Source organism: Oncorhynchus masou, chromosome 22 (genome assembly GCF_036934945.1).
Source record: "Oncorhynchus masou masou isolate Uvic2021 chromosome 22, UVic_Omas_1.1, whole genome shotgun sequence".
Lineage (NCBI taxonomy): Eukaryota > Metazoa > Chordata > Actinopteri > Salmoniformes > Salmonidae > Oncorhynchus > Oncorhynchus masou.
In genome coordinates this window covers 39,730,677-39,751,032 of record NC_088233.1, presented here as the reverse complement: position 1 = coordinate 39,751,032, position 20,356 = coordinate 39,730,677, and the positions used below count along the sequence as shown (strand labels likewise).

General features: G+C 41.1%; 1 protein-coding gene across 2 annotated transcripts in view; it reads right to left on the bottom strand.

Moving 5' to 3' along the window:
• ntrk3a (neurotrophic tyrosine kinase, receptor, type 3a) overlaps positions 1–9,156 on the bottom strand; it is a 245,422-nt gene extending 236,266 nt beyond the window's left edge. For both annotated transcript variants that reach the window (XM_064930201.1, XM_064930202.1), the window contains exon 1: positions 8,609–9,156. In XM_064930201.1, coding sequence (XP_064786273.1) covers positions 8,609–8,847 — 239 coding nt within the window. In that variant the 5' untranslated portion in view covers positions 8,848–9,156. The remainder of the gene's footprint in view (positions 1–8,608) is intronic.
• Between the last annotated feature and the right edge of the window lie 11,200 nt (positions 9,157–20,356).

The window sequence follows — 20,356 nt, the reverse complement described above, 5'->3', positions numbered from 1 at the left end:
CTTCATAAGGATACTTTTTACATGCATAAAACATACACCATTGGAACTGCCCTATCTGCTGCAGTGTCCTGGAAAGTGTCCTTTTTCCTACCTCTGCATAGTGTTGAAATATACAGGTCAGTGAGGAGGTCATTTCAGTGATGTATTCAGACATCTTTAGAACCATAGGTCTGGGGATAGCATGCAGAATGAAGGCTGTGCCACCGTAAATCTGCCAGCTGCCAACTAAACCAAGAAATGAACTGCTCAGGATCATCCACTGTGCTCTACAGTCTATCAGGCGCTTCATTGGCCCTGCAATGAATAAAATATAAGCAAGAACCAGGAGAGAGAGAAGGGGAGGGCAGGGAGAGGGAGAGAGAGAGAGAGAGGGGGGAGGAGGAGGAGGGGCAGGGGGGTATTGGGAGGGATTAAAACTGAAACTGAAAACTCTGGGAAAAAATAAATGACCTTATTCATACAAATGATTGAAACATTGTAACAATCACCACAACACTTTTTCTGAGAATTAGATCACAAGTGTTCAGTATCATTGTTATTGCATTAGATTCCCATATAATCATATTAGGAACCAGAGAGACGAAAGTGCATCCAGACTTCTAATTTCCCCCCCCCCCCCCCCCAGACAAGTCACATGAACAACATATTACTAAAGCTGTCACATGATGAAATACTGGAAATATATAGTGTATGTCTCCGTAAAAACAATCAGTGAGTGACAGCAGAAGATATACAGTGTTTTAGGGGGAGAGAAAGGGTGGATTGATCAATATTTCAAAGCGGTCTGGAGACATTGTTTGAAAGGCAGGCTGAGGCTCCTCACAGAGAGCAGCCACTGTTTGTAGATGGCTCAATGGCAGAGAGGAGTGCCAGTATTGTTACCCACTCATCTACAGTGAAACAAGAATTGGATAAGTCCAGATTTAACCAACCAACCAAAGATTGTACATCTTTAGTTTAACGAACAACGAACATGAAGGTACATTCCATCTCTGAGGATAAAAATATATAGATAAAGTTCTACAGTGTCTTGTACAAAAATATCCACTATGACACTGATTTTCCCTAGTGTTACAGTAGGTAGTTAATTTAATCTCCATAATTTTATTCATAGTCTTTACACCTCCAGCCACAGGAACTGGTAACGTAGGAGCCAGTAACATATACAAGAAAAGGTCTCAGTCGAAGACAAGGGGCTGGCAGAGCATTTTGTGATTTGCTCATCATCTCAGCAGGGGAGTTAGTTGTCTGGCACATACACACACACACACACACAGAGTCTTTTAGTGCTATTTATATATACTGAACAAAAATATAAACGCAACATGCAAAGTGTTGGTCCCATGATTCATGAGCTGAAATAAAAGATCCCAGACATTTTCCATACACAAAAAGCTTATTTATCTCTATGTTGTTTACATCCCTGTTTGTGAGCATCTCATTTGCCAAGATAATCCATCTACCTGACAGGTGTGGCATATCAAGAAGCTGATTAAACAGCATGATCATTACACAGGTGCACCTTGTGCTGGGGACAATAAAATGCCACTCTAAAATGTGTAGTTCTGTCACAACACAATGTCACAGATGTCTCAAGTTTTGAGGTAGCTTTCAATTGGTATGCTGACTGCAGGATTGTCCACCAGGACTGTTGCCAGAGAATTGAATGTTCATTTCTCTACCATAAGGCGTCTACAACGTCGTTTTAGAGAATTTGGAAGTATGTTCAACCGGTCTCACATTTAACCACACCAGCCCAGGACCTCCACATCCAGCTTCTTTACCTGCATGATCGTCTGAGACCAGCCACCCAGACAGCTGATGAAACTGAGGAGTATTTCTGTCTGTAATAAAGCTCTTTTGTGGGGAAGAACTCATTCTGATTGCTGGGCCTTGCTCCACAGTGCGTGGGCCAGTCTCCCAAGTGGGTGGGCATAAGCCCTCCAAGGCCCATCTATGGCTGCGCCCCTGCCCAGTCTTGTGAAATCCATAGATTAGGGCCTAATGAATTTAGTTCAATTGACTGATTTCCTTCTACAAACTGCAACTCAGTAAAATTGTTGACATTTTTGCATGTTGCGTTTACATTTTTGTACAGTATAGATACTGCTGATTCAAACTCTACACTATATTATATAACAATGTGTTTAAGCCATCAGATGCAATGTCACAGACTGTATGTGCATTCATTCTTTGCAATATATCAATTAAGAGTCCAGTCCTTGCTCATGTTCTCCACACCAGGGAATGCACATACCAATGAGGTCAGAGAGGTAAACGAGACTGACATTGATCATCTTAATAAACAGGCAGGAATGTAAAAACAATGAAACAGGGACTCAGTGCATGCATTCCGTGTATTGAGAGACGAATGGTTGCAAGAATTGACCCAGGGACTCAATACAGTGCATATGCATTCCGTGAATTGAGAGAATACTAGTTGCAAAAGTTCAGTAAGCATGATGTACAGAAGCAACATTGCACATGACCTGTCCATCTAGTACAGTGAACATCGTGTTCTGAACAATTTCGTATAAATGGATATTCCCAACTGGGAAACACGTTGGAGGAGAAAGGATCTCAAAGATCAATACCATATAAAATAATGTACACCCTAACTATTTCTTCCCCCAAAACATCACACAAACAGAAATATTGTTTCCGGGGGAAATTGATTTGTTGGACCTTGACAGTGTCCGTTGTCACATAAACACATACAGACATACAGTACATGGGTCTGTAATATAAGACTATCCCTGCAATTGATCTGTGCCATTATCTATTTCATAAACAGGGTTGCCCTCTGCATAATGCACATTAGGGGTCACACACACGGGTGGTACCACGAAGGGGACAGTAGCATAATGGCCCTAGTCAAATACATAATGCCTTTTCAGTAGGGGTGGACAACAAGACAAGAGGGAGTATGCTTTCTGTTATCAATTTCAAAAAGGGACAATGGTCGCTAATGTTATTGGAAATCATAATGAATCATATGAAAGGTCAGTCATGCATGCAGGTATATTTCCATCCCAGTAGTAATGGTGACCAAAAAGCTTTTCAATCCCTCAAGGTCATCAGTGGGGTCGTTGGACTGACCACTTACTATCCTAGTTGGAAAACACCAAATACAGCAACTGTTTCAACCCCAACATGAATGGACAAACTAAGTTGTCTTAAAATCATCCCATTTTATTTACTGAAGGCTATGCTACAGTATATAACCAACCTGTAGTACTTGACTGTGATGTTTTCATGTTTACCCAATGTCACAAAAGGATTAGGAGCATGCCACATTCATCATAGCATTATGTTCAGTGTTTTTATACCATGTGGTTCTTAAACACAAAATTGATTGGACTACATATGCTATATCTTTCTCAGTCATCCAGGAAGTGGCTTTGTCACCTCAATGCACATTATGCTATTCACACCGTGTGCTGCTGCTATACCATGGAAAAGCTAAACGCCTCCAGATTCAAAACATTTGAAGTACGCTGTGATTTCTGACTTGATCTTGTCAACTGACAAAGTGACATTTGATGGAGTACTCGGTTGGATTTCTGCATGACTGGCAAGGTTTCCGCCTGTGAGTTAGCTCCAGCTAGGATCACTGTGAGGCCAAATGGCTCAGGATCATAGATAGCCTAGCAGTAACTATAGATCTGAAAGCAAAGCTGAAGCTCAAGATGTTTGTATGCCATTTGATGACAGTTCATTTCCTAGATCCAGCTCTCAGATCTGGTAAAGCGGACCTCAGCAGAGAGACGCCAGATTGGTTTAAAGATCCACAGAGATACGACCAGTCAGGGTCCACAGTTGTACTTGAGCAGAAGTAACACACCTGGCGGTCACTTAACATGTAAATTGATCCATTATGATAAATGATTAACAATAGATGATGAACCATCTCTAAACCACAAAGCATGATAAACCATATTTTCACCAGGTAAGGGGTGGGCATGGGTCCACTGGTACACTCTGCCATAAAGGGACCTTACACAGATTACACTTCCACAACAGCAATCATAAAATATGCACTCCAAAATGGCAGTCACCTCCTCCTCTTTCTCACATATAATGTATGCCTCAATCATGTTGAATTCTGTTGAATAAAGATTTGTGAAAACACTCTGACAGTCCTTCCATCTGTCAGTCTGTACACAGATGTACTCCATGTACTGTACTCTGTACTCAACTGTGTCGTTAATTCGCTCTGGTTTAAAAGAGGTGCTCTATCTTCCTCTGAGGCAGAGCAGGGGGTGTGGGAGGAGTGAGGTCACTCACAGATGTAGCCTCCTTTTCATAGCTTCCCCACATTTTGGTGAACATGTGCAGCCTAACTCCCACTCTCTTAAGTGTAAGCTTTCTGAGAGACCGTGGAGAGATAGCAAATGGCTCAACATACACTACAGGACCAAAGGTATGTAGACACCTGCTCATTGAACATCTCATTCCAAAATCATGGGCATTAATATGGAGTTGGTCCCCCCTTTACTTCTATAACAGCCTCCATTCTTCTGGAAAGCTTTTCCACTAGATGCTGGAACATTGCTGCAGGGACTTGCTTCCATTCAGCCACAAGAGCATTAGTGACGTTGGGCACTGATGTTGAGTGATTAGGCCAGGCACGCAGTCCAATGTTTCCCAAAGTTGTTTGATTCAGTTGAGGTCAGGGCTCTGTGCAGGCCAGTCAAGTTCTTCCACACCAATCTCAACATACCATTTCAGTATGGATCTTGCTTTGTGCATGCGGGCATTGTCATGATAAAACAGGAAAGGGCCTTCCCCAAACTGTTCCTACAAATTTGGAAGCACGGAATTGTCTAGAATGTCATTGTATGCTGTAGCGTTAAGATTTCCCTCCACCAAACCTTACAGTTGGCATTATGCATTGGGGCAGGTAGCGCGTTCCTGGCATCCGCCAAACCCAGATTCATCCACCGGACTGCCAGATAGAGAAGCGCTGTTCATCACTCCAGAGAATAAATTTCCACTGCTCCAGAGTCCAATGGCGGCTTTACACCACTCCAGCCGATGCTTGGCATTGCACATGGTGATCTTAGGCTTCTGTGCGGCTGCTCAGCCATGGAAACTCATTTCATGAAGCTTCGTTGCTTCCAGAAGCAGTTTGGAACTAGTGAGTGTTTCAAGTGAGGACAGACGATTTTTACGCAATACTTGCTCAGCACTCGGCGGTTCCGTTCTGTGAGCTTATGTGGCCTACCACTTCGTGGCAGAGCCGTTGTTGCTCCTAGACGTTTCCACTTCACAATAACAGCACTTACTGTTGACTGGGGCAGCTACAGCAGGGCAGACATTTGATGAACTGACTTGTTGGAAAGATGGCATCCTATGACGGTGCCACGTTGAAAATCACTGAACTCTTCAGTAAGGCCATTCTACTGCCAATGTTTGTCTATGGAGATTGCATGGCTGTATACTCGATTTTATACACTTGTCAGCAATGGGTGTGTCTGAAATAGCCAAATCCACTAATTTTAAGGGGTGTCCAAATAGTGTATATAACGCTCAAGTAATCTTTCAAGCCATCAGTATAGTAGGCTAGTGGTTTTTAAAACAAGCTGACCACAGCCTCTGAATTCCAGGATTTAAAAAAATGCACAGAAAACTGGCTTCTACAGAGATTGGCCTTACTAAGTACAGAGAAAATATCATTATCCTAATGGATACTCTTGATGAAAACAAATAGTCTCTTCTTAGGGTACTAAATAGACAAAGTATACACAGAGGAAATATATGAGGTGAGGTAAACTGACAGATAATCACACACACAACCTTGAGCAGGAGTAATGAAAGGAAATAGGAAATATAACATTTTTGAGACTGCACAAAAAGCGCTATGTGTTGCCATTTGGATTGGCAGCAGATGTGCTTTCCCTATAATTACTGATAGCACTGTGATAGGAAGGACTTTGTCTTAAAAGAGCAGCACAAATTGAATGCCAACAGTATGTCTATGACAGGAAAAGGCCAAAAGCGTGCCTTTGCACCTCCTCTATAAGGAACAGGGTGCCTGCAATTCATATGGATATATGGCTATATCATGCAAATCCACCTGTTGTATTGTGAACGTGAACATTGAAGACTGGTCAAAGAGTGAGGCTGCTCGAGTCTTAAAACAAATGTGCCTCTCAAAGAGAACAATTTCCTCCTCATTGTCTATGCAGCGAAACAACCCAGCCTAATCCATTTCAAACACACTTGGTTTTAGAGAAATGTCCATAAGGATTAGCTTTTTCAAACATGCTCCAGTAAGCCTAACGAAGAAGAAAGATTGGTCACACAGAGCACTCCAAGCAGAGTATGACATTACCATGCCCCTGGATGATACCCCTCATGCTGCATACTAGCCTGCCATTTTCAGGAGGAAATAATACTGCCAACAATGTAATCCATTAAAGCCTAGGCCTACTGCCTGTCAGAAGCAGAAACTCAGACATAATAGCATGGCATCTATGATGTTTTGGTGCAATATGACATTTAAAGCATTACATACATAAGCCTACATTTGGATTCAATTGAAGTTGAATAAAATCCTATATTTGAGGTATGCTGCATCATTGAACAATCACAATACACACTCCCTTCCAAAGACATATTTGTGAATATTCTGTTACACAATTCCCGACATAATTGTTGAATTTTAGCAATTTGAACTCTGAACATCTGTGCCATGAGACAAATTTAGCTATAATTGAGGCCGATAGCTTTCACATTTACAATTAGTTCATGGTATATTCAAGGAAATCCTTAGGTCTACTCTTATATCGCATCGGTGTTAACTATCTATCGTGTATGTGCAGGAACAACTTCTGCATTTCACTTGTGCAAATTTTCTTCACGCCTACACCGTCGGCTCCCAACCCAAGTTCGTGTGTGGGAGCTGTCCAGTGATAGGGGGTGCTGAATGACTCCTACACACATAACAGCAGAAGCCATAAGATGTGGCTCTTTGCGACAGCGCTCAACAGAAATCACGCCATGAAAAGAGAATAATGAATTCCAACATTCTGATAGAGCTGGTAGCCTACATAAAATAACGTTTGCAATCGTGTCGCTCTATCGAATGCCCAAGAGTTCTCATCTCTGTAAAATAACAACCAGCAGCCCCTCTAGTGGCCTTGTAGGGGATGTGGAATAAGAAAGCACACTAAAATGATGACACCTACAAAGTCAAGACAATCTGACTGGTGCGTGTGTGCTTGTTGTATAGTGTGCTTAGCGATTTATAACCAGGCGGCATTGTTAGAATTAGATCGTTGTAATTATGCATGTGTTTGACCCACAAATGGGGTCTACATCCTAAGCACTTAGCAAAACATTTCTTCTCGGGCTATGGAAATTGAGTGGATTCAGTGCAAAGCAAAGAGGTTGTCATGGCACCCTCGTCCTTGGCAAATCTCATCAAAGAATCATTAATGAATTGGGGTTTTGTTCAACCAAAATATTCTCTTCAGTTTGCGATGTAACGGCCCGGATCCAAAATCTCTCCATATATTGATATTGATTATATTGTTTCTTTCGTTTCTCAAACTACTATTCTTCTGTTTTCTTTACCAATCATTTAGAGGTGAATACAAACGGGTGAAATACAAATTCACCATGCTGTGAGGAAGAGTCCTAAATGGCTTAAAATTGCAGCTGAAAGAGCTATGAGCGGTGGGGGAGATGGTTCTTCTCCAGAACTAATGACATTTTATTTATAAAACAAAAGCCTTATAAAGGGAAGGATGTCAACGGTGTCCGTGCTCTATTTTGACGGACACATTACTTATAGAGTCCAAAAATACTTTCCATTTGGGAATAAATGAGGGGAACCCTTCTGTCAAGGACATTTTACTTTTCCCAACAGGTTTAAATAACCTTTTCATGTTATCAATATGCGGGTACTTCATCAGAATAGCCACTGATATGAGTGACATGGTTAAAAAAAAATAGGAACATCAAACCTGGCTGATAACACAAACTTGACAGGGTGGCAACCAAATCTTTATAACGACGATTATTTTGAGATGGCGTAATTGCACTGTGCGGACTAAAATGTTAAATTGTTTTATGATCAAGTAGCCTTATAATAAAACGTGACTCGGCTACACATTGCGAGCAGATCGAAATAAATCTCTCTCTTTCTATCTCTTGGTTTAAACATTTCACAAAGTCCAGACCACCTTTTCAGACGTTTGCAAACGTTATCAATTATTTGAGTCGCTTACATGAATGTAAAACAGTTAGAAAAGAGGCAAACGCGGGTCTCTTGAGCAATAGTCGGTATTTGGGGTATATGGGGGCCAATGCACCAACAGGTCTATTTGGACAATTACATCGATTTTTTTTTTATATTTCATTTTACTTGTGGCTGGAGGACAAGCTTTGACGCTAACGACGTCGTGTGAAAGGGATTTCTAGATACAAAATGTGTTAGACTCAACTGAATCTGTGACCAGTTAGACACAGGTTTGCCGTCTTGATTATATCACCTAAGGAGGTGCGGCGACAGTAAAACAAATAAAATACAGGGACAGTTGAGGTTCACACGGGCTCAACATATGATGCACGATGGCCCACAGTGGGCAGAAATACTTACATTGAGGTGATATTCTTGAACAGATCTTCGATGCTGTTATTTCCATTGTTCCCAGTATCTTGCAGTGCAAGCAAAGGAAAGAATTTCCCATTGTCAGACTTATTGCAATAGATCTCAGTTGGAGAACAGCTGCAGGTTGGCGGGCAGTCCAGCATATTGCTCAAGTAGTCCTGAAAGATGGTCAAAAGAAACAATACCCTCCACCAGCAAATTCGTGGTGGAATAAAAAATAAATCCATGATTTAAAGTTTTGAGGGATTATATCCTTGAGCGTTTCTGAATCTCCTAACCGGAGCCCGTCTGACTGCAATTGTGTGGTGTGTGCGCGCGGGCGAGTGAATGTATGGAGGTATGTCAAATTGACACAATTGCGGTAATGTCCATCTATTTTATAGACGAGAATGAATAATAGTAAAAAATACTCCGTCAAATTAGAAATGGTTCAAGAATCACTACTCCGGGCTTGTCCTCCTCTCTAGGTTGCATGGTATAGGTTACCCTGGCTGTATTCAGGCTGCCGTTAGCTGTTAGTTCCAGGTTGTTTTAGCACCGCTCCAAGACAGATGGATAGCGCATTGGAAACAGTGACGGGAGAGAGAGCAAGGTCCATGCTCCAAGCATCAAGTCCCACCTACTGGGCAGAAAGGAAACTGACACACCTGCAACACAGGATGCAGCTCAATTCAGATCCTAACAGCCATTGCAGAGTGTGTGTATAACACAATAACAACAGACTACTCATTTATGGTGTTTTATCATTAGACCTATGGTTCAATGTTCAGAATTGACCCATTGTTCGTCCAGGCAAGCATGTCTCCTTTTTAGAGGACTGCCTGACGAAGTATGGAAACAAAACAATTTATAATGTATAATGCAGATAAAATTCAGTGAATTATTCACAAAAATATATACATATATGATCAGATCAGTGCTGGTCTGCTCCTACTTGTATATATTTTTGTGAATATATTTCACTTAAGCTTGTCAAAGGGTAGACCCCCCCCCCCCCCCCCAAAAAAAAGGAATACATTTCACAAGAAAATACACTTTTGCCCAGTGTCACTTTGCACTTAAATTGAAACAAAAATAAATCCAGGCTAAACTTGACATTATTTACCATACAAATCCCACTGGGCACAAACTGGTTAAATCAACTTTGTTTCAACACAATTTGTCAACGTATTGTGACGTGGAAACCACGTGGCAACTATATTGGATTTTTAAAAAGTCATCAACGTTTTGAGAGGGAAATTACAACCACAGGATTATGGCACCATGGTAACACATTTCAACATAGACAAACCTTGTATAAAATGTTGAATTTGTATATTTGAAACAACATATTCAGCACTTCCAATGGATCTATCCACAACTATTCCTTCAGCCTTCCAAGCCCAGTCCTGCTTGGCTTTGATGTTTGTCACTGCCTATTACCAATGTACTATCATGATAATGATTATTGAGAAATCTCCACTTATTCACTGTTGCTATCAAAGTCATTCCAAAGGGTAGGTTTAACAGAGCACATGGAATGTGACCATACTTTATCAATCATATATCATCAATGATGCTATTTAGGCTTATATAGCATTTGGAAAGTCATCAATGGCTATTTTTTAAAGGCCCAGTGCAGTCAAACTTTATTTTCTTGTGTTTTATATATATTTCCACACTATGAGGTTGGAATAATACTGTGAAATTGTGAAAATTATGATAATGCCCTTTTAGTGTAAGAGCTATTTGAAAAGACTGCTTGAAATTTCAGCCTTTTGTGGTGGGATGGAGTTTTGACCTGCCGTGTGACATCACCAGGAGGTACATTAGTTAATAGACCAATAAGAAAGACTGTTCCAAACCTCTCTGCCAATAAGCGCTAGTTTTCCGTTTTCCCCTTCCCACTCAGACACTCACATACAGTCCTAGAAATTGCTCTTTGCTAAGAAGCTATTTAAAAATCAAAATAAATGATAATTTTGATTGCAAACAATCACTGTAAGGTAATTGTTACCCAAAAATGATTTGATATTGAGATAAGAATGGCTGCATTGGGTCTATACATTTATCCCAAGATTCACAAAAAATAGACAATATATGTCTACGGTTTCAAGATTTTTTGAAAATGGAATTTACAAGTTAATAATAAATATATTGGATCTCCAGCTCAACCAAAAATCTAAGTTAAAGAATAGGACTAAATCAAATAAAACTGTATTTAATGTGCATTTAAAGTCCAATAACACCAAAAGAAAGACGCTCAGAGTCCCTGCTCATCTGCGTGAACATGCCTTGGGCATGCTGCAAGGAGGCATGAGGACTGCAGATGTGGGCAGGGCAATAAATTGCAATGTCCGTACTGTGGGATGCCTAAGACAACGCTACAGGGAGACATGACGGACAGCTGATCGTCCTCGCAGTGACAGACCACGTGTAACAGCACCTGCACAGGATCGGTACATCCGAACATCACACCTGTGGGACAGGTACAGGATGGCAACAACAACTGCCCGAGTTACACCAGGAATGCGCAATCCACCAATCAGTGCTCAGACTGTCCGCAATAGGCTGAGAGAGGCTGGCCCTGAGGGCTTGTAGGCCTGTTGTAAGGCAGGTCCTCACCAGACATCACCGGCAACAACGTCGCCTATGGGCACAAACCCCTGTCGCTGGACCAGACAGGACTGGCAAAAATCTCTCTTCACTCACGAGTCGCGGTTTTGTCTCACCAGGGGTAATGGTTGGATTCGCGTTTATCGTTGAAGGAATGAGCTTTACACCGAGGCCTGTACTCTGGAGCGGGATCAATTTGGAGGTGGAGGGTCCATCATGGTCTAGGGCGGTGTGTCAGCATCATCGGACTGAGCTTGTTGTCATTGCAGGCAGTCCAAATGCTGTGCATTACATGGAAGACATCCTCCTCCCTCATGTGGTACCCTTCCTGCAGGCTCATCCTGACATGACCCTCCAGCATGACAATGCCACCAGCCATACTGCTCGTTCTTTGTGTGATTTCCTGCAAGACAGGAATGTCAGTGTTCTGCCATGGTCAGTGAAAGCCCGGATCTCAATCCCATTGAGCACGTCTGGGACCTGTTGGATCAGAGGGTGAGGGCTAGGGCCATTCCCCCCAGAAATGTCCGGGAACTTGCAGGTGCCTTGGTGGAAGAGTGGGGTAATATCCCAAAGCAAGAACTGGCAAATCTGGTGCAGTCCATGAGGAGGAGATGCACTGCAGTACTTAATGCAGCTGATGGCCACACCAGATACTGACTGTAACTTTTGATTTTGAACCCCGCCCTTTGTTCAGGGACACATTATTCCATTTCTGTTGGTCACATGTCTATGGACCTTGTTCAGTTTATATCTCAGTGGTTGAATCCTGTTATGTTCATACAAATATTTACACATGTTAAGTTTGCTGAAAATAAACACAGTTGACATTGAGAGGACGTTTCTTTTTTTGCTGAGTTTATATTTAAAAAATGACATTTGATTTTGTCCTGTTCTTTCAGTTCGATTTTTGGTTGAGATGGAGATGTGAATCCAACATATCAATAATTAATTTGTAGACAAACTGGAATTAAAGCCAGACTAAGTCAGTGGCACAGATGGAACTATCCAAGCAGAAGAAACATCTCCTTCAAATGTTGATATTTGCTTGTGTTGACAACCAAACACAATTCAATTCTCCATGCTGGAATGACGTGGCATGCCCAGTAGGATGTCTGTTCCCCTCCTTCCAACCCGAAGGCCTGAAACCAACTGATTGGAATAACCTCTGTGTCAAGAAGCCTGTGCTAGGGGAAAATCCTCATATATAGCTTTAACAGGTGGTATCAGGTAGGGCTTAAAACCCCAACTTGTTGTCACAAAATGACTCACGAACGTGTGCATGCAAAATTACAACAGGAGATGAAAATCTGACAATAAACACTATTACAAGAATGACAAACTTAATTAAACGTAAACTCCCCCGTAGCAGGAGCAACAATAGATACATTCGCAGTGTGTTCACAATAGAAAGCGTCATCGTGCGGTGAAACATCGGAAGCCGTTCACTTTCAATGGAAAGAAAGCAAGAGAAATGGAATGGGCAGGGCGACCATTGAGAGATGGCGGGACAGGGCGGGACTAAAGTTGAGGAAATCTGAACTTGATTCTTATCCTCCCCAATATTGCAACGCGAGTGACCAATCAAAGCTTACCATAGTTTCCAACCCCTACTGGATTGGCTGACAATGGCTGTTGATAAATAGCACTACCTCGGTGCTTGCTTGCTTGTTAGCATCCACATGAGGGCAAGGTTAGCGTGGCTAGGTGAGTGCAACTTATAGAGTGTAAATAGCCAGTCATTCCCAAACTATTACCCACACTCCCCTGGGTGCATGACTGTGAATTCTATCCCCTGGAGGACAAGGAAGTGATATCGGTAGGAAACACTTTTCATGAATACTGGAATGATAAGTCAAATTATAAAATTATTCAAAGGCAGGGAAATATCGACAACAGCATTACTAAGCTCAAGGGGATGTGGCTAACTGGCCCTCTTAACTATCACTTGTATTCCACCTCACCACGTGTGGGTGCTAGCAAGCATGCTAGGTACTGCTAGGTATCAACAGCCAATCCACTCGGGGCTGGAAGCTATAGTGAGCTTCGATTTGTCAGGAGCGGCACAATGTCGCAGAGTATTTGCATGTAGGCCTGAATCAACTAGACATCAATGTGACATGTAGGCCTGAATCAACTAGACATCAATCTGACATGTAGGCCTAAATCAACTACACATCAATGTGACATGTAGGCCTAAATCAACTCGAATCAATGTGACATGTAGGCCTAAATCAACTACACATCAATGTGACATGTGGGCCTAAATCAAAGAGAATCAATGCGACATGTGGGCCTAAATCAACTAGAATCAATGTGACATGTAGGCCTAAATCAACTAGACATCAATGTGACATGTAGGCCTAAATCAACTAGACATCAATGTGACATGTAGGCCTAAATCAACTAGAATCAATGTGACATGTAGACCTAAATCAACTAGAATCAATGTAACATGTGGGCCTAAATCAACTAGACATCAATGTGACATGTAGGCCTAAATCCACTAGAATCAATGTGACATGTAGGCCTAAATCAACTAGACATCAATGTGACATGTAGGCCTAAATCAACTAGACATCAATGTGACATGTAGGCCTAAATCAAAGAGAATCAATGCGACATGTGGGCCTAAATCAACTAGAATCAATGTGACATGTAGGCCTAAATCAACTAGACATCAATGTGACATGTAGGCCTAAATCAACTAGACATCAATGTGACATGTAGGCCTAAATCAACTAGACATCAATGTGACATGTAGGCCTAAATCAACTAGAATCAATGTGACATGTAGACCTAAATCAACTAGAATCAATGTAACATGTGGGCCTAAATCAACTAGACATCAAAATCTAAAACTAGAATCAATGTGACATGTAGGCCTAAATCAACTAGAATCAATGTGACATGTAGGCCTAAATCAACTAGACATCAATGTGACATGTAGGCCTAAATCAACTAGAATCAATGTGACATGTGGGCCTAAATCAACTAGACATCAATGTGACATGTAGGCCTAAATAAACTAGAATCAATGTGACATGTAGGCCTAAATCAACTAGACATCAATGTGACATGTAGGCCTAAATCCACTAGAATCAATGTGACATGTAGGCCTAAATCAACTAGACATCAATGTGACATGTAGGCCTAAATCAACTCGAATCAATGTGACATGTGGGCCTAAATCAACTAGAATCAATGTGACATGCAACAAAACACTCTAAAACAGGAAACAAAGTGGTTTCAGTTGGGGTGAAGAGTCCACATTTTAATTGCATCTTGTAGAAGCCTATGGTTGATAGCATTATTGGTCCATGTGGTAGAGAGAGAAATTGGCGTTCTCAGCTCAAACATTTGTAGTAACAAAAAGTATATGGGTGCCGGGTTCAAAAGGCATTTACATTGAGTTTACAATACATTAAGAACACCTTCCTAATATTGAGTCTCCCTCCATTCTTTATCCCGTCTCCTCCCCTTCATCTACACTGATTGAAGTGGATTAATAAGGGATCTTAGCTTTCACTTGGATTCACCAGTTTATGTCAAGGAAGGAGCAGGTGTTGTTAATGTTTTGTACACTCAGTGTACTTGAACAAAGGAAAAACTGACACTCACTGAAATATTCTTTAAGTTTTTATGCATTTTTTTTAGCAGCAGGGGTCAGAACAAATGGACGCGTTTCGGCAGCAGCCTTCGCCAGCATTTGGAAAACGTCATCACATAGATTTTGGGGGTTGATATTACGTGGAAACAACGTTGATTCAACCAGTTTTTGCCCAGTGGAATAATGTGTGCAAACTGAGGTTCGAGGGCCTAAAGAGAGAAGGGGATAGAGAATAATTGCTGTTACAGAGAGAGACATAATTATATCCATGCCTTACAAACAGAGAGCCCTTAATGAGAAATCCTGTCAGGTTGCTTCCTGTGAGCATCAGGTGCACATTTCTTTCTTAATTATTATTTTTATTTTGAAACTCTTGTGGAAAATAGTTTTTTTTAAATACAGTATCAGTCAAAGGTTTGGACACACCTACTCATTCCAGGGTTTTTCTTTATTTTTACTATTTTCTACATTGTCCAATAATAGCGAAGACATTGAAACTATGAAATAACACAAGTGGAATCAATTAGTAACCAAAAAAGTGACCTCGGCTGCTGCTGCAAAAAAGACTGAAACCGAGAGGGTAGAGACTATTTGAAGGAATACCTGGTCTCCTTTCCCTCATCTGCACTGATCTGAGACCAGACAGTAAGTGAAAGTAATATGATTGAACCTCATCTGGCATTTGATTAAAACATTTTAAGACAGGCACCTTAGACTATTTGGATGCATGCTGAAATATAGCCTTTGGCAATTGTGGTAATTCTAGTCATAAAATACTTGAATTCAACTGTATTTTTTGTTGTTTATAATAGCTATCCCTCTATACTTTGTGTTGAGTCCTAAAATACATAGTTACACTTCCTTACATTGGCAAAGAACCGGCTGCTACAGTGGGCAAATTGGAAACATATTATTATTTCCCATACTAGATTTAGTAATAATGACATGATTATATCCACATAAGCATTAATAATAAGGAATTATAAAACATGATGCATGTCCACTTAGCACTGCTGGAGCCTAGATTGACTGTGTGAACTCCTAGCAGTGTAAAGGTCTAGAAGAGCTTTGAAACCAGCAATATGCAGTGAGTTGGAAAGAAAAACCTGGCTGGTAAAGGCAACATTTCCCATTCACTTCTACTTATCATCAGTGTGAAATACAACCTCCATGTTTATTCTTGGCAACAGTAATCATGAAGACCAGTGGGTAGAAAATTGTCCAAATGCCTCACACACACACACGCACACACGCACGCTCACACACACACACACACACACACACACACACACACACACACACACACACACACACACACACACACACACACACACACACACACACACACACACACACACACACACACACACACACACACACACACACACACACACACACACACACACCATGCTATGTTCACACTAACACATGGATGCACATACATGCACATAGCTTCCTCTCTACTGAGACTCTGACCTGCCCTGTTGATGCTCATGGTATGAGATATGCAGAGCTCTCTCTCACTCCAGACCCGTAGGGCTGAGGCCTGTTTGACAATGTGGGGAATCAGGACCATCTGTCACCATCCATGTGTATGTGTTACACAAACAAAATAGTAATCAGAGACACATGGAATAATCACCTGCAAACCTACAGGTACATTTCAAGAGTCAACGGATATAAAAAAAAAAGCTTGTTGAAGTGTTTCATTCTCTGTAGATCATAGAAGAATCATGCATCCCATCATTCATCCCATCATGCATCCCCACATGGAGCAAATGAACCTCTAAAGTGCCCTGAACAATAGTAATCCTCTGGATTGAAGCTGTTTATGAAATGTCCATTAAAACAGAATTGGTGAAGCCTGTCTGAATATCAGTCTCCTGTCTCCGATATCTAGATCCTCCCTTATTCTTCAATCAATCCTTTTCCATATTGACTGCTACAACCCTGCCATTAGAGACTCTAATGACTGACAGAATGCTGCAATCATCAAGTATTTTCTCCAGATAATTACTTTTTTTCTGTTCTCATGGTAACATTAGTCGAAATTCAGCTCAAGAAAGCAGAACCCCCTTTGAAGCTAGTTTACAGGTATAGTAGCCTGAAGCACTGATGGGAAAGTGGCATCATCAAGGAGAGTCATTGTGATATCAGATTGTAAGGAGTATCCCAACCCTTTTCTTGTACAACTTATGCCAATAGATAACAATTCATAATTTCCCTAATACAGACTCAATGCAGATCCTTTCTTAGACACCAGCTCACAAACCAATGGCATCTTCTGCAAAGTACAATTTCATATCAAGTAATCATGCTATTCATAGTCCGTATGCCATTGAAGTACTGATGATAAAAGAATGCCACAGTAATCATGCAGAACCTTGTGGTAATTGTATATACGAGCTGACAATCATTAGGAACAGTAGGCATACAGTAAGCAAAGAGGTCCTTTGTATAGCTGCGAGGCATTAAGTTTGTTTTCTCGTTGCCATTGAAATCTTGATATTTGGGAGGGTTTTTACTAAGGCACTTTTGTTTCATTGATTCCCAATTGACCTCTTCTACTGCCTTGACAAAAACAGCCAATTATTTCATGCAGTGACTCATGACAAATGTGATCAGCCTAACAGGCAACTTGGTCTAGGCTTGTATGTGTGTGTCTGAAAGAGGACGGGAAGGAGGTTGCCAATCTCTCTGCCTTTTTAACTTGTCACATCTATTGACGGCTTGCATGGACGTAAAACAAAAAGCAGGTCCCACAGGGAAACCCACCCATTGGTCCCTCCCCACCCAGATGACCCTCTCTAGAAACCATCCCCCTCCCTCCTTGTTTCCCCCTGCCCTGCACTATAATATGCCTAACGTACAGAATCTCTTAAGCAGCATATTTTTTTTATTTAACTAGGCAAGTCAGTTATGAACAAATTCTTATTTTACAATGATGGCATACCCCAGTCAAACCCTCCCCTAACCCAGACGAAGCTGGGCCAATTGTGCTCCGCCCTATGGGACTCCCAATCACATCTGGTTGTGAAACAGCCTGGAATTGAACCAGGGTCTGTAGTGACACCTCTAGCACTGCGATGTAGTGCCTTAGACTGCTGTGCTGTGGGAGCCTTTAAGGTATACAAAATATAGATAATAATAATATAGTGAAACAAAATGAGTAACCAATTCAGACCTTTACAATTAAGTTAGCAGACTTGATGAAATTAAGAAAAAATTAAGAAAATAAAAACAAAATGAACATATGACAGATATGCAAGCCTAATGCCTAAACAGACAAAAATAGAACAGCGGTAGGAACAATAGCACCTAATCCATTATCTTCATGTATTATTAACAATATTGCTTTAAATTACCCTAAATCAGGATCACACAGAGTGTTTCTGTCACATCCGGATCTGTTTCACCAGTCTTTGTGCTTGCCTCCACCCCCTCCAGGTGTCGCCCATCTTCCCCATTCTCCCCAGTGTATTTATACATGTGTTCTCTGTTTGTCTGTTGTCAGTTCGGCATGTCTCGTCAAGCCTACCAGCAGTTTTCCTGTACTCCTGTTTTTTCCAATAGTCCCTGTTTTCTAGTTTTTCGGTTTTGACCCTTCTCTCTGCCCTGACCCTGAGTCTTCCTGCCGTTCTGTACCTTGTGACACTGCCCTGGATTCCTGACCTCTGCCTGCCCTTGACCTGTCATTTGCCTGCCCCCTGTTTTTGTAATAAACTTTCTGGGTCTTCTCCTGAGCTGTGATATTTTCTTGGTAGTCTTAAACAAATCTACTTAGAAACAAAACTATACACCTCACATACATGGTTATGGGCTTAAAAAAAGAAGACACCTGTTCCATGTCAGATAGTTGAAACGTATAACATTTTGAGCTTGCATCCCAATATAACACCTTATCAGTGGAAATTTTAGCATATACATCTTGGTGGGACAAACTCTTATTTTTTTATGCATGCCAGCATAGCCACAACACTAAAAAATACATGAATTGCACTATAACAGTGACAAACGGTGCCCACAAACTGTTAGGGCCTACATAAAGCTGTCCCAACAGCAGAGCTTTCTTTTCAGCATCATGGAGTGACTCCTTACCACCACTACACCTGGCTATCAGTGGAGACTTGTCTGGCAGCGAAACAGTTCATTCAGCCTCATTTACTGCCTTAAAAAAAGATAGCTGATTTGGCTGACTTGCTTAAACAAATGTGGTTTCTACTGACAATTGAGATGTACAAACTATGGCATAAGGGAACGATGAGCGGATAAGAGACAATCCGTAATTTTGATTAAGACATGAGCGAGCAAAGACGGACGTAGTCAATTTACTGTAATTATTTGTTCAGCACTTTTGAAATGTATAGTGACAGAATTCAGAACAAGGGGGGGAAAGGGAACAAATTGAGGCACATGGGCTACTAACAGCTTATTACACAACATACACTTAGTATTACTTTCTCAGCTACAGTATACATATCTCCCTGGCATATTACATAATTTATGCAGCAGCATACAATACATTGTTGGACTCATCGTTGTGCCGTGCTCACTTGAACAGGATGGTCCTTCTTGTGGGCAAATTTTGTCATGAAACTTTGTCATTAAAGTGGGGCATTCTCTGGATTTATGGTGCTTTCAAGACAACTGGGAACTCTGAAAAAAACAAGGTTGAATCATGACGTCAGTGATCTTCAGGTTGGAGCTATAGAAAGAGGCCGCTTTTTAAAAAACGATGTTTATTAGTTATGAAATGATAAAAATATGAAGAGCATTCCACCCATGAGGCCACTAGGTCATTTGACTGCAGGAAAGGGCTACGTGCTCTATACTATGTACAAAAAAAGAAGGTATATGCAAAAAGTGAAGTATGTACTCTATATATACTCAGATATAATCATTCATCATTTCCTGTAGGGCAAGTCCTTCCTGGGAGATACATTCAGGAGCCTAAATAGAGGGGGACAGGAATCAACAAGAAGAAAAACAAGCAAAAGCCATAAAGCTATTGTGTAGGAGTAGCACATATGGGACTGGCAATCTCTCCTTGCCGGTAGCAAAAAAATAAATACAAAATTAAACCAAAAATAGTAGGGGAACAACTATCAACTTATCTTACCATATTAACACAAATGGATTCAATGTGCTGTACCCACCCAAGTAAGCAATCCCAGTCCGTATGACACCTCCATATATTGTCCTTTCATTGGCATGGTGTCATCATAGACCATGTAAATATAAGTTCAATGCTCAGAAATAATAGCAATGTTCTACCCAAACATGAGGGGTGTCTTCATCATTGTTTTACGCTGAGGGCAGCATCATAGCCATAGGCTAGGCTGTGTGATTGTGCATGGATAGCATACCTGAATAATGAGCCAGTCATGGGGTTCCATCTAGCTAATGTGTTTTGAGTTTCCACTTACTCAGGGGGCAAATTCCTCTCTATTGAATGAAATACAATTCCAACATTTCTGGAGCCTTAAAACTGTACCACAATAGCCAAATTTTCATCCCAAAATTCATTGCAA